The 27,129-nt window shown below is 44.9% G+C and overlaps 1 protein-coding gene across 1 annotated transcript in view; it reads right to left on the minus strand.

The window, feature by feature from the left end:
* The window catches only part of LOC126295216 (growth factor receptor-bound protein 14-like), an 857,388-nt gene that overhangs the window by 503,309 nt on the left and 326,950 nt on the right, over window positions 1–27,129 (minus strand). The window contains exon 3 of the mRNA XM_049987559.1: window positions 22,159–22,346. Within this exon, the coding sequence (XP_049843516.1) occupies window positions 22,159–22,346 (188 nt within the window). The remainder of the gene's footprint in view (window positions 1–22,158; window positions 22,347–27,129) is intronic.

Below are 27,129 nucleotides of genomic sequence, written 5' to 3' on the forward strand. Positions count from 1 at the left end.
CTGGTGCCAGCACGGTAACTCAGCGTGTTCGGTTAGCTACCCTCTGTAATAAAAAAAACTGAGCTAATGGATCAATAACGTACTGAAACAGATGTCTTGCGACATCCCCGACGAGCAGATGCAACGGAAAAGAATGATTAAAAAATCTTACAAAAAAAAAGTGTCATGGTTTAAAAAAAGAAAGAAAAAAAGCTGGTAGAGCACTTGCCGGCAAAAGCCAAAGGTCCCGAGTTCGAGTCTCGGTCGGGCACACAGTTTTAATCTGCCAGGAAGTTTCATATCAACGCACACTCCGCTGCAGAGTGAAAATCTCATTCACGTTCGGTGATACTTTTTTTGGGGTGGGGGTGGGGGTGGGGGGGGCAAGGGGGGAAGGGGGGGGGGAATTTTACCTAATATGGATAAGGATCACTGCGGCTGTGATGACGAGAGGTTTCCTACAACTACCGCAACCAGTCGGCTTTTGTTTTGTTCTTCAATTTTTATTATGCCTTTACCGTTTTCGAACCGCCTGGTGATTCATCATCAGGGTACAGATTTATTGTTTGTCTGCAGCAGTGTGGAGTCGTGTATCTGTGGCAAGATGTATAAACGAAACATGTAAGCACCGAGCTGTACATCTGTCTTACACCTTTTCCAATCCGAACGCTTCGCCCTTGGTCAACCACTCTTATTATTCCCTCTTGGCTCTTGTACATTCTGTATATTACCCGTCTCTCCCTATAGCTTAGCCGCATTCGTCTCACAATTTCGAACAACTTGCACCATTTTACATTGTCGAACGCCTTCTCCAGGTCGACATATCCTATCAACGTGTCTTGATATCTGTTCACTCTTGCTTCCATTATCAAGCGCAACGTGAGAATTATCTCTCTGGTGCCTTCACTTTTCCTAAAGCCAAACTGATCGTCACCTAACACATCCCAAATTTTCTTTTCCATTCCTCTCTATATTATTGTTGTCAGCAACTTGGATGCATCAGCTGTTAAGCTTATTGCGCAATAATTGACCCACTTGTGCTGCTTTTGCAGTCTTCGGAACTGTGTGGATGATATTTTTCCGAAAGTAATTTGCTATTTCGCCAGATTCATACATTCTATATACCAACGTGAATAGTCGTTTTGTTGCCACTTCCGCAATGATTCTAGAAGTTCTGATGGAATGTTATCAATACCTTCTGTCTTATTTGATTTAAGCTGTCCAAAGCTGTTTTATATTCTGACTCGAATACGCAATCCCCTGTCTCTTTTTAATCGACTTCTGTTTCTTCTTCTATCAGACAAAGCTTTCCTCTCATACAGGCCTTCACAATGTACTCTCTCCACCTATTCGCTCTCACTCCGCTGCATTTAAAACTGGAATTCCCGCTCCATCTTAATGTTACGAGCCTTGCTTTTAATTTCACCGAAGCTTGTTTTGACTCTCCTATATTCTAAATCATTCCTTCCGACAATAATTTCCTTTTCGATTTCTTCATATTTATAATGCACCCAATTTGTCTTAACTTCCCTGTTGTACCTGTTTACTTCTTTCCTCAGTCAAAATGGCTCTGAGCACTATGGGACTCAACTGCTGTGGTCATCAGTCCCCTAGAACTTAGAACTACTTAAACCTAACTAACCTAAGGACATCACACACACATCCATGCCCGAGGCAGGATTCGAACCTGGGACCGTAGCAGTCGCACGGTTCCGGACTTCGCGCCGTGAGACCACTGCGGCCGGCTTTCCTCAGTCACTTATATTTTGCATTCCTGAATTTCCCTGAACAGTTCTGTACAGTATGTGATCAAAAGTATCCGGACAAACCCAGAAACATACGTGTTTCATATTAGCTGCATTGTGCTCCCACCTACTGCCAGGTACTCCATATCAGCGACCTCAGTAGTCAAAATGGTTCAAATGGCTCTGAGCGCTATGGGACTTAACATCTGAGGTCATCAGTCCCCTAGAACTTACACCTACTTAAACCTAACCAACCCTAAGAACATCACACACATCCATGCCCGAGGCAGGATTCGAACCTGAGACCGTAGCGTTCGCGCGGTTCCAGACTGAAGCGCCTAGAACCGCTCGGCCACACCGGCTGGCACATCAGATTTGGTGTCACTTGTGTCATACGTCTGTACGCGGGACTTCCACACTCCTTAACACCCCTAGCTACACTGCTTCCGATGTGACGGTGAAGTGGAAAAGTGAAGGGACACGTACAGCACAAAAGCGCACAGGCCGACCTCGTCTGACTGACACAGACCGTCGACAGTTGAAGAGGGACGTAACGTGTAATGGGCAGACGTCTATCCAGACCGTCTCACAGGAATTCCAAACTGCATCAGGATCCACTGCAAGTACTGTGACAGTTAGGTGGGAGGTGAGGAAACTTGGATTTCATGATCGAGCGGCTGCTCATAAGCCTCGCTTTGTATAAGGAGCGTAAACATTGGACGACTGAACATGCTGGATGCTGCACCAAGATAATGCACGGCCGCATATTGCCAATGTTGTCGCTGGCTATCTTGGCAAAATCAACGTGTAGTGCCGGCCGGGGTGTCCGAGCGGTTTTGCCAGCACGCTAGCTCGGTCAGATGGTTTAGCTACCCTCTGTAATAAAAAAAACTGAGTGAACGGATCAACGAAAAACCTGAACAGGTGTCATCGCACGTCCGCCCCGAACAAAGTCAACGAACAACATAGAGGAAAATGAAATCTATAAAAAAAAAGCCGGCACGGTAACTCAGCGTGTTAGGTCAGAGGGTTAGCTGCCCTCTCTAATAAAAAAAACTGAGTTAATCAATCAACGACGAGCTGAAACGGGTGTCTTGCGACGTCCGCCCCGAGCAGAAGCAGCGAACAAAAACGAGCAAAAAATGAGATTAAAAAAAAAAAAGCGGTTCTAGGCGCTACAGTCTGGAACTGCGCGACCGCTATGGTCGCAGGTTCGAATCCTGCCTCAGGCATGGATGTGTGTGATGTCCTTAGGTTAGTTAGGTTTGAGTAGTTCTACGTTGTAGGGGACTGATGACCACAGCAGTTAAGTCCCATATTGCTCAGAGCCATTTCATCGTGAAGTGCATCCCTCACCTTCCTATAGTCTTGATTTAGCCCCATGTATTCTTTTTTCTGCTCGCTAACATGAAGAAACGGCTTCGTGGGACGCATTATCAGCCATCAGAAGCAGTGGTGAAGGCTGCGGTGACGACTTTGAAGGACCTCTCAAAAAATGGTTTCCAGCATGTATTGGAAGACCGGCAGAAACGCTGGGACAAGTGCATTGCATTTATGGGAGACTAGTTTGCGAAGGACCATCAAAATTATGAGTAAAGGTATGTTGTCCAAAAAAAAAAACTGATCATTCTTTATTGAACAGCCCTCGTAGGATACTTGAGCAACGTCCCGGTGATCAATCACGCGCCTAAGTGACAGCTGCAGGGATGGCAACCGGTGCGACAGCAGAGTTTCACTCGACTTTGAGGAACTGATTTGCATCGGAGCGGCAAAGAAATCTGAAGACTTGTATGTGACAGGTGGCCTAGAAAGCCTCAGAAAAATACACTGGGCAACAAGGTTAAGTAAAGCAGGGCACGCCGAATGAAATGCGGTAGCAGTGTTTGCTGCCAAGGGGCCTCTGAAACTGCACTGCATTTTAAAGCTTTCACACCCACTGGCTACAGATGTAAACATTAACTTTTACTGTGCTTCAGTTGCAAGAAAAGTATTTTTTCCCAATGGAAACCTGAGTTATATATTTGTGAATGTTCAGCCTTTTCGTCACGTGCAGATGCTGCCAACTGTTGGGCATCACTGTGAAAATATCACCAAGCCAACGCAGCCGTGCGGTACAGCTCGCGACCGACTGAATATACCGATGTGGTTGTTTTGCTTTATTCCACTGTATAACAGAATAGTGTCGTTATTTTTCACGGTAATTACTGAATGAGCATTTTACTATTTATTACTGTAGAGAGTATTTCTTAATTTGTTGTTTTAGTCCATAAAATGAAGCCAAGTGCACAAAGTTTGTTCTGAAAACAGGTGCATCTTTCTGAGTAAATCTTGCATCTAAAACCATTAAAAATTCACCTAACAAAAATACTCCTTCCTCCAGAAAAATGCAAGTTTGAAACGGTTAAGAATGTTATATACTAGGTGATCAAAAAGTCAGTATAAATTTGAAAACTTAATAAACCACGGAACAATGTAGATGTGTTGTTGTTGTTGTGGTCTTCAGTCCTGAGACTGGTTTGATGCAGCTCTCCATGCTACTCTATCCTGTGCAAGCTTCTTCATCTCCCAGTACCTACTGCAGCCTACATCCTTCTGAACCTGCTTAGTGTATTCATCTCTTGGTCTCCCTCTACGATTTGTACCCTCCACGCTGCCCTCCAATACTAAATTGGTGATCCCTTGATGCCTCAGAACATGTCCTACAAACCGATCCCTTCTTCTGGTCAAGTTGTGCCACAAACCTCTCTTCTCCCTAATCCTATTCAATACTTCCTCATTAGTTATGTGATCTACCCATCTAATCTTCAGCATTCTTCTGTAGCACCGCATTTCGAAAGTTTCTATTCTCTTCTTGTCCAAACTATTTATCGTCCATGTTTCACTTCCATACATGGCTACACTCCATACAAATACTTTCAGAAATGACTTCCTGACACTTAAATCTATACTCGATGTTAACAAATTTCTCTTCTTCAGAAACGCTTTCCTTGCCATTCCCAGTCTACATTTTATACCCTCTCTACTTCGACCATCATCAGTTATTTTGCTCCCCAAATAGCACAACTACTTTACTACTTTAAGTGTCTCATTTCCTAATCTAATTACCTCAGCATCACCCGACTTCATTTGACTACATTCCATTATCCTCGCTTTGCTTTTGTTGATGTTCATCTTATATCCCCCTTTCAAAACAATGTCCATTCCGTTCAACTGCTCTTCCAAGTCTTTTGCTGTCTCTGACAGAATTACAATGTCATCGGCGAACTTCAAAGTTTTAATTTTTTCTCCATGGACTTTAATACCTACTCCGAAATTTTGTTTTGTTTCCTTTACTGCTTGCTCAATATACAGATTGAATAACATCGGGGATAGGCTACAACCCTGTCTCACTCCCTTCCCAACCACTGCTTCGCTTTCATGTCCCTCGACTCTTATAACTGCCATCTGCTTTCTGTACAAATTGTAAATAGCCTTTCGCTCCCTGTATTTTACCCCTGCCACCTTTAGAATTTGAAAGAGAGTATTCCAGTCAATAGTGTCAAAAGCTTTCTCTAAGTCTACAAATGCTAGAAACGTAGGTTTGCCTTTCCTTAATCTTTCTTCGAAGATAAGTCGTAAGGTCAGTATTGCCTCATGTGTTCTAGTATTTCTACGGAATCCAAACTGATATTCCCCGATGTTGGCTTCTACTAGTTTCTCCATTCGTCTGTAAAGAATTCGTGTTAGTATTTTGCAGCTGTGGCTTATTAAACTGATGGTTCGGTAATTTTCACATCTGTCAACACCTGATTTCTTTGGGATTGGAATTATTATATTCTTCTTGAAGTCTGAGGGTATTTCGCCTTTTTCATACAACTTGCTCACCAGATGGTAGAGTTTTGTCAGGACTGGCTCTCTCAAGGCCGTCAGTAGTTCCAATGGAATGTTGTCTACTCCGGGGGCCTTGTTTCGACTTAGGTCTTTCAGTGCTCTGTCACTCATAAATTCTATATACCAACGTGAATAGTCGCAGTATCGTATCTCCCATTTCATCTTCATCTACATCCTCTTCCATTTCCATAATATCGTCCTCAAGTATATCGCCCTTGATTAGACCCTCTATATACTCCTTCCATCTTTCTGCTTTCCCTACTTTGCTTAGAACTGGGTTTCCATCTGAGCTCTTGATGTTCATACAAGAGGTTCTCTTTTCTCCAAAGGTCTCTTTAATTTTCCTGTAGGCAGTATCTATCTTACCCCTAGTGAGATAAGCCTCTACATCCTTACATTTGTCCTCTAGCCATCCCTGCTTAGCCATTTTGCATTTCCTGTCGATCTAATTTTTGAGACGTTTGTATTCCTTTCTGCCTGCTCCATTTACTGCATTTTTATATTTTCTTCTTTTATGAATTACATCCAATATTTCTTCTGTCACCCAAGGAGTTCTCCTAGCCCTCGTCTTCTTACCTACTATATCCTCTGCTGACTTCACTACTTCATCCCTCAAAGTTACCCATTCTTCGTCTACTGTATTTCTTTCCCCCATTCCTGTCAATTGTTCCCTTATGCTCTCCCTGAAACTCTTGGTGGGAGACACCTTTAGTGGCTCACTGTGCGCTCAGGTTTGAGAAGAGAGACTTTACGCAGCCGACCAGCATACTAGATATCTATTGATACAAAATCAGCATCGTTTCAGAAAACATCATTCTTGTGCAACGCAGCTAGCTCTTTATTCGCACGAAGTAATGGCCGCTATCGATAGGGGATCTCAAATTGATTCCGGATTTCTAGATTTCCGGAAAGCTTTTGGCACCGTTCCTCACAAGTGACTTCTAATCAAGCTGCGGGACTATGGGGTATCGTCTCAGTTGTCTGACTGGATTCGTGATTTCCTGTCAGGAAGGTCGCAGTTTGTAGTAATAGACGGCAAATCATCGAGTACAACTGAAGTCAGGTGTTCCCCAGGGAAGCGTCCTGTTACCTCTGTTGTTCCTGATCTATATAAATCACCTGGGTGACAATCTGAGCAGTTCTCTTAGGTTGTTCGCAGATGATGCTGTAATTTACCGTCTAGTAAGGTCATCCGAAGACCAGTATCAGCTGCAAAGCGATTTAGAAAAGATTGCTGTATGGTGTGTCAGGTGGCAGTTGACGCTAAATAACGAAAAGTGTGAGGTGATCCACACGAGTTCCAGAAGAAATCCGTTGGAACTCGATTACTCGATAAATAGTACAATTCTCAAGGCTGTCAATTCAACTAAGTGCCTGGGTGTTAAAATTACGAACAACTTCAGTTGCAAAGACCACATAGATAATATTGTTGGGAAGGCGAGCCAAAGGTTGCGTTTCATTGGCAGGACACTTAGAAGATGCTACAAGTCCACTGAAGAGACAGCTTACACTACACTCGTTCGTCCTCTGTTAGAATATTGCTGGATTGACGGAGGACATCGAAAGGGTGCAAAAAAGGGCAACTCGTTTTCTGTTATCACGTAATAGGGGAGAGAATGTGGCAGATATAGTACGCGAGTTGGGATGGAAGTCATTAAAGCAAAGACGTTTTTCGTCACGGCGAAATCTATTTACGAAGTTTCAGTCACCAACTTTCTCTTCCGAGTGCGAAAATATTTTGTTGAGCCCAACCTACATAGGTAGGAATGATCATCAAAATAAAATAAGAGAAATCAGAGCTCGAACAGAAGGGTTTAGCTGTTCGTTTTTCCCGCGCGCTGTTCGGGAGTGGAATGGTAGAGAGATGGTACGATTGTGGTTTGATGAACCCTCTGCCAAGCACTTAAATGTGAATTGCAGAGTAATCATGTAGATGTAGATGTAGACAATGGCCAACATGTCCATGCAAAAACTTCATCCGATTTTCACAGTGATTTCCACTTCGCGCCCGATCGGATCTTACTTTGCGAACTGCTCTTGTAGTTATCGCAGAAATCGTAAAGACAGAAGTTGCTATAGCAGACGGGATCTGTTAATATTTGTCTGTGAAAAGCACAACAAAAAATGGCTCTGAGCACTATAGGACATCTGAGGTCATCAGTCCCCTAGATTTAGCACTACTTAAACCTAACTAACCTAAGGACATCACCCACATACATGCCCGAGGCTGGATTCAAACCTGCGACCGCAGCAGCACCGCGGTTCCGGACTGAAGCGCCTAGAACCGCTCGGCCACAGCGGCCGGCAAAAGCAGAACAACGAAGACAGTTTACAGCCAGGTAAACGCAGACACTAGACCACAGATGGTTAAGAGGGAATGGGAGAGAGAAACAAGGCGGAACGTGTCAAAACGCAAGTACTGAAGAGAAAGTGGGGATGCGAATTTAGGTACGTTAGGAGAAGAAACTGTACGCAGGAGATATGGGGAGCAAACAAGTATCGTTTGAATTGTGTAATCCGGAACTGAGCATTAGATGTCACGAGAAATGGACCCACCACTGTAAGAGAAGGTGAGGAGTCTCTACTGAAATTTAGTGACAGCAGAATGAGCCCGTCAGCGGAGTTCAGTGACCTCGAACGTGGTCACCTGAGTAACAGCATCAGCAGGCACATTTCAAAAACTGTAAAGCTTCCCGAGTGGACTGCGAGTGATGAGATTGTGGAACATCAAGGGCTGATGGGGAGCGACTGATGGGGAGTCCTAAAGTGCTGTCACCAGCTTAGCTAGCACAGTGGTTCCCAACCTGGAGGCGATTATCCCCTCAGGGGTAAAACAAAAGTTCCCGGAGGGGTAAAATCTCAACGACTCGATTCTGTTTCAGTCTCGAAACTATTTTCAAAAGACCATTACCGTTGTCACCTTTTTATAAGACTCTAATATTGATCATAAAAGTTATCAATAACTTGTTTTTCTCAATTAGTAGCATTAACATGGTGGAGGATACAGATTCCTCACAAGGTTCACCCACTACACACACGTTGTGCTTTGTCCCATACATGTTACTGTTGTTGTGGTCTTCAGTCCTGAGACTGGTTTGATGCAGCTCTCCAAGCTACTCTATCCTGTGAAAGCTTCTTCATCTCCCAGTACCCACTGCGGCCTACATCCTTCTGAATCTGGTTAGTGTATTCATCTCTTGGTCTCCCTCTACGATTTTTACCATCCACGCTGCCCTCCAATACTAAATTGGTAATCCCTTGATGCCTCAGAACATGTCCTACCAACCGATCCCTTCTTCTTGTCAAGTTGTGCCACAAACTCCTCTTCTCCCCAATTCTATTCAATACCTCCTCATTAGTTATGTGATCTACCCATCTAATCTTCAGCATCCTTCTGTAGCACCACATTTCGAAAGCTTCTATTCTCTTCTTGTCCAAACTGTTTATCGCCCATGTTTCACTTCCATACATGGCTACGCTCCATACAAACACTTTCAGACACAACTTCCTGACACTTAAATCTATACTCGATGTTAACAAATTTCTCTTCTTCAGAAACGCTTTCCTTGCCATTGCCAGTTTACATTTTACATCCTCTCTACTTCACCATCATCAGTTATTTTGCGCCCCAAATAGCAAAACTCCTTTACTACTTTGTCTCATTCCCTAATCCAATTCCCTCAGCATCACCCGACTTAATTCGACTACATTCCATTATCTTCGTTTTGCTTTTGTTTTGTTCATCTTATACCCTCCGTTCAAGACACTGTCCATTCCGTGTTGTAGAACCTTCGTTCTCCTATCCTGTTACCTGACCCTGGGGCGTAGCTATGTAGTGGAGGCAAGGAGAAATGTCTTAGCGGTGTACTGCATCCGAAGCCGTTCCACGAACTCACAAACTCGGCCTACCGTAATAACTCGGCTTCCATAGCAGTAATGATCAGGCCTTCACATAACTGGCGACGAAGGTTTACAAAAAGGTGATCTCCTAGACCCATATAAGGCAACGGCCTTGCCGCAGTGGCTACACCGGTTCCCGTGAGATCACCGAAGTTAAGAGCTCTCGGGCGTGGTCGGCACCTGGATGGGTGACCATCAAGGCCGCCATGCGCTGTTGCCATTTTTCGGGGTTCACTCAGCTTCGTGATGCCAATTGAGGAGTTATTCGACCGATTAGTAGCAGCTTCGGTCAAGAATGCAATCTTAACGACCGGGAGAGCGGTGTGCTGACACTACGCCCCTCCTATCCGCATCGTCTCTGAGGATGACACGGCGGTCGGATGGCCCCAGTAGGCCACTCGTGGCCTGAAGACGGAGTGCTACAACCATATACCGTGTATCCACAATCCAGCCGAGATCGCACAAATGCCCTGTGAAACCGGAGTAGACATGCCCTGTCTGCTCCCCATGTACTGTGGCTAACAAGGGGAGGCCGCCAATTGTGAAATTCAGATGCGATTCATAGTGCGCGTAATAAAAGCTCATGGCCAGAGGTGTAATGTGGCAAAGCACCAAGATGCACTTCTCAGCCGTTGTCGAGAAAATCGACAGTTAAAAGAAACTGTTGCGGTGAAATACTCTCTACGATTAACAATTTTGTACAGCGTCGTGGCGGTGAATGAATATTTCGATGATCTTGTGATTGCTTTGCTCTATCCGAAACATACAGGAGGCGGCGTGGATTGGCCTCCCTATTCGCCAGACATGAACCCCTGTGACTTCTTTCTGTGGGGACACTTGAAAGACCAGGTGTACCGCCAGAATCCAGAAACAGTTGAACAGCTGAAGCAGTACATCTCATCTGCATGTGAAGCCATTCCGCCAGACACGTTGTCAAAGGTTTCGGGTAATTTCATTCACAGACTACGCCATGTTATTGCTACGCATGGTGGATATGTGGAAAATATCGTACTATAGAGTTTCCCAGACTGCAGCGCCATCGGTTGTTGAAAATTGTAACTACTGTAATTTCGAAAGTTTGTCTGCCTGAAAATGTACTGTTGTCCCAAGCATATTGCAACAAACGGTGTATTTCTATCGCTGCTCGTTTAGTTTGTATTGCCGTTTCAAATATACCGGTCATTTTTGAAACACCCTGTGCGGTTGAGCGGTATTGAGTAGCACATTTCATGACAGGTAGATTGGTCGTTGAAGCAGCATACCGTGGCCCGCACGTTCACCGGATCTGACGTACCCGGATTTCTTTCTGTGGGGAAAGTTGAAGGATATTTGCTATCGTGATCCACCGACAACGCCTGACAACATGCGGCAGCGCATTGTGAGTTCCTATTCAAAAAACGCAGCTGATATCCGTTTGACCTATCGCAGCGCCATCTAGCGGGCCAAAAATAGCGCCATCTGGTTTCAAGAAATCGTTCAAATGGCTCTGAGCACTATGGGACTTAACATCTGTGGTCATCAGTCCCCTAGAACTTAGAACTACTTAAACCTAACTAATCTATATATATATACACAGGGTGAGTTACCGCTGGATATATTTTGTAAACCACATCAAATACTGACGAACCGATTCCACAGACCGAACGTCAGGAGAGGGGCTAGTGTAACTGTTTAATACAAACCATACAAAAATGCACGGAAGTATGTTTTTAACACAAACCTACGTTTTTTTTAAAAATGGCACCCCGTTAATTTTGTTATCACATCTGAACATATAAACAAATACGTAATCAGTGCCATTTGTTGCATTGTGAAATGTTAATTACGTCCGGAGACATCGTAACCTAAAGTTGACGCTTGAGTACCACTCCTCCGGTGTTCGATCGTGTGTATCAGAGAGCACCGAATTACGTAGGGATCCAAAGGGAACGGTGATGGACCTTAGGTACAGAAGAGACTGGAACAGCACATTACGTCCACATGCTAACACCTTTTTATTGGACTTTTTCACTGACGCACATGTACATTACCATGAGGGGTGAGCTACACGTACACACGTGGTTTCCGTTTTCAAGAGAATAGAGTGTGTCCCGACATGTCAGGCCAATAGATGTTCGATGTGGTGGCCATCATTTGATGCACACAATTGCAATCTCTGGCGTAATGAATGTCGTACACGCCGCAGTACATCTGGTGTAATGTCGCCGCAGGCTGCCACAGTACGTCGTTTCATATCCTCTGGGGTTGTAGGCACATCACGGTACACATTCTCCTTTAACGTACCCCACAGAAAGAAGTCCAGAGGTGTAAGATCAGGAGAACGGACTGGCCAATTTATGCGTCCTCCACGTCCTATGAAACGCCCGTCGAACATCCTGTCAAGGGACAGCCTAGTGTTAATTGCGGAATGTGCAGGTGCACCATCATGCTGATACCATATACGACGACGCGTTTCCAGTGGGACATTTTCGAGCAACGTTGGCAGATAATTCTGTAGAAACGCGATGTATGTTGCAGCTGTTTGGGCCCCTGCAATGAAGTGAGGACAATGTTTCAAGCGTCAACTTTAGGTTACAATATCTCCGGATATAATTAAGATTTTACAATGCAACAAACGGCACTGATTACGTATTTGTTTATACAGGGTGTTTCAAAAATGACCGGTATATTTGAAACGGCAATACAAACTAAACGGGCAGCCATAGAAATACACCGTTTGTTGCAATATGCTTGGGACAACAGTATATCTTCAGGCGGACAAACTTTCGAAATTACAGTAGTTAGAATTTTCAACAACACATGGCGCTGCAAGTGATGTGAAAGATATAGAAGACAACGCAGTCTGTGGGTGCGCCATTCTGTACGTCGTCTTTCTGCTGTAAGCGTGTGCTGTTCACAACGTGCAAGTGTGCTGTGGACAACATGGTTTATTCCTTAGAACAGAGGATTTTTCTCGTGTTGGAATTCCACCGCCTACAACACGGTGTTGTTGCAGCAAGACCAAGTTTTCAACGGAGGTTTAATGTAACCAAAGGACCGAAAAGCGATACAATAAAGGGTCTGTTTGAAAAATTTCAACAGACTTGGAACGTGACAGATGAACAAGACGGAAAGGTAGGGCGACCGCGTACAGCAACCACAGAGGGCAATGCGCAGCTAGTGCAGCAGGTGATCCTCGGGTTTCCGTTCGCGGTGTTCCAGCTGCGGTCCAAATGACGCCAACGTCCACGTATCGTCTCATGTGCCAGAGTTTACACCTCTATCCGTACAAAATTCAAACGCGGCAACCCCTCAGCGCCGCTACCATTGCTGCACAAGAGACATTCGCTAACGATATAGTGCATAGGATTGATGACGGCGATATGCATGTGGGCAGCATTTGGTTTACTGACGAAGCTTATTTTTACCTGGACGGCTACGTCAATAAACAGAACTAGCGCATATGGGGAACTGAAAAGCCCCATGTTGCAGTCCCATCGTCCCTGCATCCTCAAAAAGTACTGGTCTGGGCCGCCATTTCTTCCAAAGGACTCATTGGCCCATTTTTCAGATCCGAAACGATTACTGCATCACGCTATCTGCACATTCTTCGTGAATTTGTGGCGGTACAAACTGCCTTAGATGACACTGCGAACACCTCGTGGTTTATGCGAGATGGTGCCCGGCCACATCGCACGGCCGACGTCTTTAATTTCCTGAATGAATATTTCGATGATCGTGTGATTGCTTTGGGCTATCCGAAACATACAGGAGGCGGCGTGGATTGGCCTCCCTATTCGATAGACATGAACCCCTGTGACTTCTTTCTGTGGGGACACTTGAAAGACCAGGTGTACCGCCAGAATCCAAAAACAATTGAACAGCTGAAGCAGTACATCTCATCTGCATGTGAAGCCATTCCGCCAGACACGTTGTCAAAGGTTTCGGGTAATTTCATTCAGAGACTACGCCATATTATTGCTACGCATGGTGGATATGTGGAAAATATCGTACTGTAGAGTTTCCCAGACCGCACCGCCATCTGTTGTTGACAATTCTAACTACTGTAATTTTGAAAGTTTGTCCGCCTCAAAATGTACTGTTGTCCCAAGCATATTGCAACAAACGGTGTATTTCTATCGCTGCTCGTTTAGTTTGTATTGCCGTTTCAAATATACCAGTCATTTTTGAAACACCCTGTATGTTCTGATGTGATAAAAAAACTAACAGGGTTCCATTTTTAAAAAAAACGTAGGTTTGTGTTAAAAAACATACTTCTTTACATTTTTGTATGGTTTGTATTAACCAATTACACTAGCCCCTCTCCTCAAGTTCGGTCTGTGGAATCGGTTCGTCAGTATTTGATGTGGTTTACAAAATATATCCAGCAGTAACGTTAGGTGACTCACCCTGTACATATAGCTACGGCTCACCGGCCATTTGACCATGTTCTTCTGTGCGGATGCACAAACAGTGCCCGAACTCTTACGGGGATCGGCAGTAAAGCTGCGAGTGTTGAGTACGATGGTCAGGGCCGCTATGAATATATGGTGCGGGACAGTAAGTAGGTGGCCGTCCTTGGTGGCCGAGCGGTTCTAGGCGCCGCAGTCCGGAACCGCGCGACTGCTGCGGTCGCAGGTACGATACCTGCCTCCGGCATGGATGTGTGTGATGTCCTTAGGTTAGTTAGGTTTAAGTAGTTCGAAGTTCTAGGGGCTGATGACCTTCGATGTTAAGTTCCATAGTGCTCAGAGCCTTTAAGTAAGTTGGGAATGTGGGTCTCACGGGAGGCGTGCCAGAGATAAGTCCCTGCAGACGCTAGCTGGCACGGTAGCTCAACGTCCGCCCCCGGTAGCTGAGTGGTCAGCGCGACAGGATGTCAATCCTAAGGACCCGGGTTCGATTCCCGTCTGGGCCGGAGATTTTCTCCGCCCAGGGACAGACTGTTGTGTTGCCCTACTCATAAGTTAGATTAAGATTTCCCTGCATGATTTTCATGCCGGCACGGTAGCTCAGCGTGTTCGGTCAGAGGGTTAGCAGCTCCCTGTAATAATTGATCAACAGCGAACTTAAAAGGATGTCTTACGACGTCCGCCCCGAGCAGATGCGACGAACAAAAGCGAACAAAATGAGATACATATAAAAAAGCGTGTTTGGTTAGAGAGCCGGTTGGCCTCAGAAACAAAAAACTCAGTGGAAGGACGAACAAACGAACGGATGTCACGTAATGTCCGCAACGACCAAACCGAACGATCAACAACGAACGGAAATGGAAAAAACAAATGGATGGAGCATCTGCCATGTAAGCATGAGGACCCGAGTTCGAATCCCGGTCGGGACACACATTTTCAACTGTCCCCGTTGACTTATATCAACGCCTGTATGCAGCTAGGGGTATTCATTTCATTGTAATTTCAATATTTTTTTCTCGTTGAGTTTGAAATACCTACATCTCGTAATTACAAAACTCAAAATCATATTTCATGAATAGTGCCCGTCATCTTGTTTCTAATTACATACTGGACGCGAAATTCCTGTTTCGATGTCAAATATAAATTCTTAATTATTGATGTTTTATGAAGGACTTGTTCATAAAATTTTCTAAAATTAAAAAATGTATTTTTTTAACTCAAAGGTTAAAAGCCAAATCTTCTTTGTTGGATCTACGTCCATCGTTTTATACCACAGAGGTAGATAAGTATCGTTTTTTTTCTTTTTTTTGGTCTTTAGTCTACTGACTGGTTTGATGCGGCCCGCCACGAATTCCTTTCCTGTGCCAACCTCTTCATCTCAGAGTAGCACTTGCAACCTACGTCCTCAATTATTTGCTTGACGTATTCCAATCTCTGTCTTCCTCTACAGTTTTTGCCCTCTACAGCTCCCTCTAGTACCATGGAAGTCATTCCCTCATGTCTTAGCAGATGTCCTATCATCCTGTCCCTTCTCCTTTTCCACATATTTCTTACCTCTCCGATTCTGCTTAGAACCTCCTCATTCCTTACCTTATCAGTCCACCTAATTTTCAACATTCGTCTATAGCACCACATCTCAAATGCTTCGATTCTCTTCTGTTCCGGTTTTCCCACAGTCCATGTTTCACTACCATACAATGCTGTACTCCAAACGTACATCCTCAGAAATTTCTTCCTCAAATTAAGGCCGGTATTTTATATTAGTAGACTTCTCTTGGCCAGAAATGCCTTTTTTGCCATAGCGAGTCTGCTTTTGACGTCCTCCTTGCTCCGTCCGTCATTGATTGTTTTACTGCCTAGGTAGCAGAATTCCTTAACTTCATTGACTTCGTGACCATCAATCCTGATGTTAAGTTTCTCGCTGTTCTCATTTCTACTACTTCGCATTACCTTCGTCTTCCTCCGATTTACTCTCAAACCATACTCTGTAGTCATTAGACTGCTCATTCAGTTCAGCAGATCATTTAATTCTTCTTCACTTTCACTCAGGATAGCAATGTCATCAGCGAATCGTATCATTGATATCCTTTCACCTTGTATTTTAATTCCACTCCTGAACCTTTCTTTTATTTCCATCATTGCCTCCTCGATGTACAGATTGAAGAGTAGGGGCAAAAGGCTACAGCCTTGTCTTACACCCTTCTTAATACGAGCACTTTGTTCTTGATCGTCCACTTTTATTATTCCCTCTTGGTTGTTGTACATATTGTATATGACCCGTCTCTCCCTATAGCTTACCCCTACTTTTTTTCAGAATCTCGAACAGCTTGCACCATTTTATATTGTCGAATGCTTTTTCCAGGTCGACAAATCCTATGAACGTGTCTTGATTTTTCTTCAGCCTTGCTTCCATTATTAGCCGTAACGTCAGAATTGCCTCTCTCGTGCCTTTACTTTTCCTAAAGCCAAACTGATCGTCACCTAGCGCATTCTCAATTTTCTTTTCCATTCTTCTGTATATTATTCTTGTAAGCAGCTTCGATGCATGAGCTGTTAAGCTGATTGTGCGATAATTCTCGCACCTTGTCAGCTCTTGCCGTCTTCGGAATTGTGTGGATGATGCTTTCCGAAAGTCAGATGGTATGTCGCCAGACTCATATATTCTACACACCAACGTGAATACTCGTTTTGTTGCCACTTTCCGTAATGATTTTAGAAATTCTGATGGAATGTTATCTATCCCTTCTGCCTTATTTGACCGTAAGCCCTCCAAAGCTCTTTTAAATTCCGATTCTAATACTGGATCCCCTATCTCTTCTAAATCGACTCCTGTTTCTTCTTCTATCACATCAGACAAATCTTTCAATGTATTCTTTCCACCTATCTGCTCTCTCCTCTGCATTTAACAGTGGGGTTCCCGTTGCACTCTTAATGTTACCACCGTTGCTTTTAATGTCGCCAAAGGTTGTTTTGACTTTCCTGTATGCTGAGTCTGTCCTTCCGACAATCATATCTTTTTCGATGTCTTCACATTTTTCCTGCAGCCATTTCGTCTTAGCTTCCCTGCACTTCCTATTTATTTCATTCCTCAGCGACTTGTATTTCTGTATTCCTGATTTTCCCGGAAGATGTTTGTACTTCCTCCTTTCATCAATCAACTGAAGTATTTCTTCTGTTACCCATGGTTTCTTCGCAGCTACCAATTTGTACCTATGTTTTCCTTCCCAACTTCTGTGATGGCGCTTTTCAGAGATGTCCATTCCTCTTCAACTGTACTACCCACTGCGCTATTCCTTATTGCTGTACCTATAGAGTTAGAGAACTTCAAACATATCTCGTCATTCCTTTGAACTTCCGTATCCCACTTCTTTGCGTATTGATTCTTCCTTACTAATGTCTTGGACTTCAGCCTACTCTTCATCACTACTATATTGTGATCTGAGTCTATATCTGCTCCTGGGTACGTCTTACAATCCAATATCTGATTTCGGAATCTCTGTCTGACCATGATGTAATCTAATTGAAATGTTCCCGTATCTCCCGGCCTTTTCCAAGTATACCTCCTTCTCTTGTGATTCTTGAACAGGGTATTCGCTATTACTAGCTGAAACTTGTTACAGAACTCAATTAGTCTTTCTCCTCTTTCATTCCTTGTCCCAAGCCTATATTCTCCTGTAACCTTTTCTTCTAGTCCTTCCCCTACAACTGCATTCCAGTCGCCCATGACTATTGGATTTTCGTCCCCCTTTACATACTGCATTACCCTTTCAATATCCTCATACACTTTCTCTATCTGTTCATCTTCAGCTTGCCACGTCGGCATGTATACCTGAACTATCGTTGTCGGTGTTGGTCTGCTGTCGATTCTGATTAGAACAACCCGGTCACTGAACTGTTCACAGTAACACACCCTCTGCCCTACCTTCCTATTCATAACGAATCCTACACCTGTTGTACCATTTTCTGCTGCTGTTGATATTACCCGATACTCATCTGACCAGAAATCCTTGTCTTCCTTCCACTTCACTTCACTGACCCCTACTATATCTAGATTGAGCCTTTGCATTTCCCTTTTCAGATTTTCTAGTTTCCCTACCACATTCAACCTTCTGACATTCCACGCCCCGACTCGTAGAACATTATCCTGTCGTTGATTATTCAACCTTTTTCTCATGGTAACCTCCCCCTTGGCAGTCCCCTCCCAGAGATCCGAATGGGGGACTATTCCCGAATCTTTTGCCAATGGAGAGATCATCATGACACTTCTTCAACTACAGGCCACATGTCCTGTGGATACACGTTACGTGTCTTCAGTGCAGTGGTTTCCATTGCCTTCTGCATCCTCATGTCGTTGATCATTGCTGATTCTTCCGCCTTTAGGGGCAATTTCCCACCCCTAGGACAAGAGAGTGCCCTGAACCTCTATCCGCTCCTCCGCCCTCTTTGACAAGGCCGTTGGCAGAATGAGGCTGACTTCTTATGCGGGAAGTCTTCAGCTGCCAATGCTGATTATTTATCAAAATTTAGGTAGTGGCGGGGATCGAACCCGGGACCGAAGACGTTTTTGATTATGAATCAAAGACGCTACCCCTAGACCACGGGTGATCGTAGAAACACGTAAAACAATCATTTTTACAGCATCGAGCACATCATATAAATGCTGCATTTTTATATTTGGTGCTGTACAATTACAATATGATCTGGAGCCAAGCTGCGGGATTTGGCCCGAGAAGTAAACAGACTGTTAAGCTGCCAGAGGTATTGGAACTAACGCACGCAGGTTTTTCACACGTCACTGCCGAACGTTGGAGGGATACAGAACGGCTCGTCATAAAAGAAGAAGAGAAAATGATGCGACTGGTCGGCTTCGTAGATTCTGTTGTTGATGGGCTTGTTATCAACGTAGCAGGTGACAGTTACAGAACTGAAATGTATTTCTCGGAATCGGATAAGGAAGGAACTGAGAGATTACCAGACGTCTGATATAATACCTTCATTGGGTTTAATATTCACCTATACGGTGAAATCCTTCAATACTTTCTTACGTTAAACACAGCGTACGCAGAAAAATTACCCTGTGGTTAAGTCAGGAATTTTCATCATTCTTCTTTTTAATTACTATAGCACGTTAGCTAAAAACGATAACGTGTTGCGGTTTCCGTCTAGTCGTTTGAGGAGCGCATTGTGGGAGATTTGCAGTGTATTATTTCATTCTGGTTAAAAATTAAATGATATTTGAAGCTGTGTTGCTCCTCTGCTCGCATCTCTTTACGTGTGAACTGCAGCTGGCCACGCCACTGCAGGCTAGCTGTACCAGCTGACCGGCCAGTGCTGTCAAAGTTAAATGCGCCGCTAAAGCTGTTGTCCCGTATTATCGATAAGTCGATGTGCTCGTAACGCAAAGCACAAAACGTTCAGTTATTATCGTACTTGACTGTGCTCGAGACAGCTTGGCTGCACTCGCACGTGAAACGGAAACCTAATGAGGTTCCAGCAAACGCGGAAGAACACATACATACTGCAATGGTTATATCAGGTTTATTCTTATAATGAACGGATTATACACAGCACGGCAGAGTTCCACGAGGGTCATTCAATAACAAAAGAGACAAACTGGTGTGGGGTGAATACGGTCAGTATAGTAAATTTGTTGCTGTTATGGCTTTAGATAGCATCACTGGGATGAACCCTGATCAGCTGTACTGTCAACATTGCTTTGTTTATAACTTCAAAAATACATTTGAAGATGGCGAAAAGTGCACATTAGTTTAACAACGATCTTTTATTCGTTTTTACTTGCTGAAGGCGAGGAAGCAGTGAATATATACTGTAGAATGCTTACGTTTGTGGTGAAGGTTGTACCAATCGTGCAAATTTTCACAAGTGAGACGAGCAGTTAAAAATGGTCGCGACTCAGTGACTGACGAACGCCGTTCTGGCCGACCAGTTGCAGTCTCAACTCGCTCACTTGAAAGTCGACCGCCGACGCCGTGTGGCTGCGGAAATGATGGTTGATAATGTTCAAGTTAGTACTACTGGTGCGGTTCATAACATTATCTGCAGCAAGCTCAAGTACGCAAAATATGTGCAAGATGGCTCCCGAAGGAGTTGTCGCGGCTACGCAAGGAAACGAGGTTGAGAGTGTGCACAGAGTTAAAGGAACGTTATGAAAGACAAGGTGAGCACTTCCTCCACAAAATTTGAACTTGTGACGAAGCTTGGGTTCACTACTGGCCATTAAAATTGCTACACCAAGAAAAAATGCAGATGATAAACGGGTATTCGTTGGACAAATATGTTATACTAGACCTGACATGTGATTACACTTTCACGCAATTTGGGTGCACAGATCCTGAGAAATCAGTACCCAGAACAATCGCATCTGGCCATAATAACGGCCTCGATACGCCTGGGCATTGAGTCAAACTGAGCTCGGATGGCGTGTACAGGTACAGCTGCCCGTGCAGCTTCAACACGATACCACAGTTCATCAAGAGTAGTGACTGGCGTATTGTGACGAGCCAGTTGCTCGGCCACCATTGACCAGACGTCTTCAGTTTGTGAGAGATCTGGAGAATGTGCCGGCCAGGGCAGCAGTCGAACATATTCTGTATCCAGAAAGGCCCGTACAGGACCTGCAACATGCGGTAGCTCATTATCCTGCTGAAATGTAGGGTTTCGCAGGGATCGAATGAAGGGTAGAGACACGGGTCGTAACACATCTGAAATGTATTGTCCACTGTTCAAAGTGGCGTCAATGCGAACAAGAGGTGAAAGAGACGTGTAACCGATGACACCCCATACCATCACACCAGGTGATACGCCAGTATGGCGATGACGAATACACGCTTCCAATGTGTGTTCACCGCAATGTCAGCAAATACGGATGAGAGTATCATGATGCTGTAAACAGAACCTGCATTCATCCGAAAAAATGACGTTTTGCCATTCGCGCACCCAGGTTCGTCGTCCAGTACACCATCGCAGGCGCTCCTGTCTGTGATGCAGCGTCAAGGGTAACCGCAGCCACGGTCTCCTAGATGATAGTCCGTGCTGCTGAAAACGTCGTCGAACTGTTCGTGCAGATGGTTGTTGTCTTGCAAACGTCCCCATCTGTTGACTCAGGGATCGAGACGTGGCTGCACGATCCGTTACAGCCGTGCGGATAAGATGCCTGTCATCTCGACTGCTAGTGATACGAGGCCGTTGGGATTCCAGCACGGCTTTCCGTATTACCCTCCTGAACCCACCGATTTCATATTCTGCTAACAGTCACTGGATCTCGACCAACGCGAGCAGCAATGTCGCGACACGATAACCGCAGTAGCGATAGGCTGCAATCTGACCTTTATCAAAGTGGGAAAGTGACGGTACACATTCCTCCTCCTTACACGAGGCATCACAACAACGTTTCAGCAGGCAACGCCGATCAATTGCTGTTTGTGTATGAGAAAACGGTTGAAAACTTTCGTCGTGTCAGCACGTTGCAGGTGTCGCCACCGGCGCCAACCTTGTGTGAATGCTCTGAAAAGCTAATCACTTGCATATCACAGCATCTGCTTCCTGTCGGTTAAATTTCGTGTGCGTAGCACGTCATCTTGGTGGTGTAGCAATTTTAATGGCCAGTAGTGTACGAGCCAGAATCAAAAAGACACAGCACGGAGTGGAAGCAGACCAACTCATCTATCAAGAAAAAATCAAAACGCAAGCATCAGCGTGAAAAGTCATGTCGACGGTGTTTCGGGATGCTGAAGGTCCAGGTTTTTCTGGATATCTCGAAGAGCAGGGTACAATGAAGGGTCAGTAATATCCCGGATTTGCTTGCAAACAAGGTGAAACCAGCAACGAGAGAGAGACGTCGTGGATCTCAGGAGGAGAGGTGTGATTCTCCAGCAAGACAACGCACGCCCTCAACTGGCTCAACTAACCCGCGAAACCTTGGACAAAATGGGCTGGGAAGTACTGCGTCATCCTCCTTACAGTCCTGACTTAGCACCTAGATTTTTCCATTTGCTTTGTGCACTGAAGGAGGCATTACGTGGGAAGACGTTCCAGGAAAACGAGGATTGGGGAGTTGGTTCAAACATCAAGAGTTCTTTGCAGCCGGAATATAAAAGCCCGTTGCAACAAGTGCACAAATGCTTAAGGGGATTATGTTGAAACGTAGTTGTTTTGTAAAAACAAACCCCTTCTTCTCCGGACCAGTTTGTCTCTTTAATCACTGAATGAGCCTCGTACTTGAGAGCCAGCGACCGCAGCGCCGGCGCACCTACCTCCTTCTCGCTGTGCCCGCACTCTGCCTTCTCGTAGTGCAGGTCGCCGCAGCTGGAGGCGGGGGAGGCGCCGCCCCTGAGCCGCGTGTAGCCGCCGCCCCCTGTGGGGGCGGAATGCGCCGCCCCCAGCGGCGGCGAGCCCGCCTCCAGGCAACCGCACGCCGGCATGCGGTCGTAGCCGCCGGAATCTGCAACACACGACACCACCGGCTCGCCTCAGTCGCTACTCGTCTAGGACTCGTCAGCGCTAGGAACAAGTCCCGCCCACTCAACCCGGCTTTCCCGGTCTTTGTTCGGCGCCCGGGCATCGCTTCAGTTGACCCACGTGGTTTACCGCGTTCGGCTGCACTAGGAGTGAATGTTACATCAGTATCTTGCTAGGTCTTAAAATTTTGCCAGGTAGTTAAAAGACACGTTACAAAAACCGTGCACAATTGGCTTCAGCTGTGCCAGGTACTTCCACAGCAAACATAAGAGAAAACAATTTAGCACTGAATTCTTTAAATACGGGAACTCAGTATTCAGATGAATAGCCCATGAAGAAACATACTCCTATGTGAGAAAAAGCGCCCAAAGCTACAACATGAAAAACCTACCCTCAAAGAATAATTTGCTTGGAGAAACAGGAACCACAGCACACTTGACAATTGTTTCAGAACTCAGACAGTATATGTGAAACAAGCACCAACGTTCACTATACTTCCAGATGGCATCAAGATTACTTTGTTCTTGCTAGATCGGTCCTAGCTGTTTTGCGTGTTATTCACTGAAGAGTTTTGCTGACAGGTTTTAGGGGTGGAAGAAGAGCTAGCACAGCATGAAGGACGCTTTACAGCCGTGAATCACTGCACTGTGAGGCTGGTCCCGGCGGAGGTTCGAGTCCTGCCTCGGGCATGTGTGTGTGTGTTTGTCCTTACGATAATTTAGGTTAAGTAGTGTGTAAGCTTAGGGACTGATGACCTTAGCAGGTAAGTTCCATAAGATTTCACACACATTTGAAACACTGCAGGACACTAATCACACAGAAACACCCACAATTCTTTATAACCTAGTTTATAAAGCGCATTTATGGCATTGGAAGAATTTACAAGTTAAAATTCACCCATTACCCATGCAAATACTAACGAAATACGTCATATAAGCAAATACACTCCTGGAAATGGAAAAAAGAACACATTGACACCGGTGTGTCAGACCCACCATACTTGCTCCGGACACTGTGAGAGGGCTGTACAAGCAATGATCACACGCACGGCACACCGGACACACCAGGAACCGCGGTGTTGGCCGTCGAATGGCACTAGCTGCGCAGCATTTGTGCACCGCCGCCGTCAGTGTCAGCCAGTTTGCCGTGGCATACGGAGCTCCATCGCAGTCTTTAACACTGGTAGCATGCCGCGACAGCGTGGACGTGAACCGTATGTGCAGTGACGGACTTTGAGCGAGGGCGTATAGTGGGCATGCGGGAGGCCGGGTGGACGTACCGCCGAATTGCTCAACACGTGGGGCGTGAGGTCTCCACAGTACATCGATGTTGTCGCCAGTGGTCGGCGGAAGGTGCACGTGCCCGTCGACCTGGGACCGGACCGCAGCGACGCACGGATGCACGCCAAGACCGTAGGATCCTGCGCAGTGCCGTAGGGGACCGCACCGACACTTCCCAGCAAATTAGGGACACTGTTGCTCCTGGGGTATCGGCGAGGAGCATTCGCAACCGTCTCCATGAAGCTGGGCTACGGTCCCGCACACCGTTAGGCCGTCTTCCGCTCACGCCCCAACATCGTGCAGCCCGCCTCCAGTGGTGTCGCGACAGGCGTGATTGGAGGGACGAATGGAGACGTGTCGTCTTCAGCGATGAGAGTCGCTTCTGCCTCGGTGCCAATGATGCTCGTATGCGTGTTTGGCGTCGTGCAGGTGAGCGCCACAATCAGGACTGCATACGACCGAGGCACACAGGGCCAACACCCGGCATCGTGGTGTGGGGAGCGATCTCATACACTGGCCGTACACCTCTGGTGATCGTCGAGGGGACACTGAATAGTGCACGGTACATCCAAACCGTCATCGAACCCATCGTTGTACCATTCCTAGACCGGCAAGGGAACTTGCTGTTCCAACAGGACAATGCACGTCCGCATGTATCCCTTGCCACCCAACGTGCTCTAGAAGGTGTAAGTCAACTACCCTGGCCAGCAAGATCTCCGGATCTGTCGCCCATTGAGCATTTTTGGGACTGGATGAAGCGTCGTCTCACGCGGTCTGCACGTCCAGCACGAACGCTGGTCCAACTGAGGCGCCAGGTGGAAATGGCATGGCAAGCCGTTCCACAGGACTACATCCAGCATCTCTACGATCGTCTCCATGGGAGAATAGCAGCCTGCATTGCTGCGAAAGGTGGATATACACTGTACTAGTGCCGACATTGTGCATGCTCTGTTGCCTGTGTCTATGTGCCTGTGGTTCTGTCAGTGTGATCATGTGATGTATCTGACCCCAGGAATGTGTCAATAAAGTTTCCCCTTCCTGGGACAATGAATTCACGGTGTTCTTATTTCAATTTCCAGGAGTGTATGTTACTGCTTTCATTAGGAATTTCTACTTCATGGCATTCTTATATTCTTTAATTTTCGTGAGCTTCTATGAGGACCTACATAAACAAAACGACTTTCACTTATTTCTATATAACGTTGTTTTTAGACAACAGAGTTGGTCGACTGCATCCGTGGCTTTACTACCGACATGACACATTCAAGACCATCGTTTTCGCACGGTATGTTTGCTCTGCTGTTTCCCTCAAATAAACGTATTATAAAAGTGAATTACTTAATGAAAATTTGTCCCTATTGCCCTTAAATAACATCACGTTATTTTTTTGTTTTCTGTTGCTGGCGATGCTTTCAATTCTCTGTAAATACTTTCATTTCTTTAATAATGCACATTCATATTATATTACTGTCCAGAGAAACTTAAATTTCTTATCATAACAGACTCTCATCACAGTGTAACGTGTGTTGGACTGTGACGATAGGAGAGCACTAGCGAGGCGGGAAAAAAAGTCGCAACACCATAAAAGAGAGTGGTGCGCTATCAAGCGCGTGCTTCTACATCGCACAGATGACTCCCACTCAAATTCCACGCCAGTTGCGTGATAGTCGAACTAGGAGGGCCACTATGATAAAGCTCGTAGAAAAAAGTGTTCCGAGACTGCTACCTGGAATGCTCCTGCACGATACTGACAAGAGGCAGATTGAGTTGTTAATTAAATAACTGAAGACCAAGAACTCTCAAGGATATTGTTCTATGTATGTTAGCCCAGTACTTAGCCATATCTGTAACTTTTCGGTTAGGAGCGGTCGGTTTCCTAACCGATTAAAGTACTCGGTAGTGAAGCCACTATATAAAAAGGGAGACAGGGACAATGTTGACAATTTTAGATTTCTATGCCATCGGTGTTTGCTGAAGTTATCGAGATGGTTGTATATACAAGGTTACTGGAGCATTTAAATTCGCATAACTGTCAGATGTACAGTTTGGTTTTAGAAATGGTTTAACAACTGAAAATTCTATATTCTCCTTTGTCTGTGAGGTTTTTGACGGATTAAATAAAAGGTTGCGAACGATAGTTGTTTTCTTTGATTTAACGAAGGCTTTTGACTGTGTTGACCACAAAATATCACTGCAGAAGTTGGACTATTATGCAGTAAGGGAAGTAGCTTACAATTGGTTCGCCTCTTACTCTAAGAAGAGAAAGCAGAAGGTAATTCTCCGCAATATTGAGAGTAGCAGTGATGTTCAGTCCCAATGGGGCATTATTAAGTGGGGCGTTCCCCAAGGGTCGGTGCTGGGGCCACTGCTGTTTCTTATTTATATAAGTGATATGCCTTCTAGTATTCAAAAATATTTCTGTTTGCTGATGACACCAGCTTGGTAGTGAAGGATCTTGTGTGTAATATTGAAACAGTATCAAATAACGTAGTTCATGAAATAAGTTCGTGGCTTGTGGAAAATAATTTGATGTTAAATCACAGTAGGACTCAGTTTTTACAGTTTCTAACTCACAATTCAACAAGAAGTGATATTTTGATCAGACAGAATGGGCATATTATAAGCGAGAGGGAACAGTTCAAGTTCCTAGGCGTTGGGGTAGATAGTAAGCTGTTGTGGAAAGCCCATGTCCAGGATCTTGTTCAAAAACTAAATGCTGCTTTATTTACCATTAGAAGAGTATCTGAAATAAGTGACAGTTCAACACGAAAAGTAGTCTACTTCGCATATTTTCATACGCTTATGTCATATGGTATTATTTTTTGGTATAATTCTTCTGATTCAAAAAGAGAATTTTTGGCTCAAAAACGGGCTGTTCCAGCTGTGTGTGGTGTAAGTTCGAGAACCTCTTGTAGACCCCTGTTCAATAGTCTGGGAATTCTGACATTGCCCTCACAGTATATATTTTCTTTAATGTCGTTTGTTGTTAGCAATGTTAGCTTATTCCCAAGAGTTAGCAGCTTTCACTCAGTTAATACTAGGCAGAAATCAAATCTGCATATGGAATGCACTTCCGTGACGGAAAGGAGTGCAGTATTCTGCTGCATCCATTTCCAATAAGCTACCACAAGAACTCAAAAATCTTAGCAGTGGCCCAAACACTTTTAAGTCTAAACTGAAGTTTCCTCATGGATTACTCCTTCTATTCTGTCGAGGAGCTCGTGGAAGAGCTGAAAAATTAAGCAAATTCCAGTGTTACATCGTTGATTTTTTTATTTAAACTTAAGAATTGTCGCCTGAATATGTTACTTATATTTCATTTTATCTGTTTCTACTGTCGTGTTATAATTTCATGTATTGACTCGTTCCATGACCGTGGGGACTTCTCCTTATTTGGTCCCACGGAACAATAAATAAATAAATAAAAATAAATAAATAAAGTATGAGCATCCTTTTCTGCCGCGTTTTCCGCCGTCCGCAGTTCAG

This window comes from Schistocerca gregaria, chromosome 11 (assembly GCF_023897955.1).
Source record: "Schistocerca gregaria isolate iqSchGreg1 chromosome 11, iqSchGreg1.2, whole genome shotgun sequence".
Taxonomy (NCBI): domain Eukaryota; kingdom Metazoa; phylum Arthropoda; class Insecta; order Orthoptera; family Acrididae; genus Schistocerca; species Schistocerca gregaria.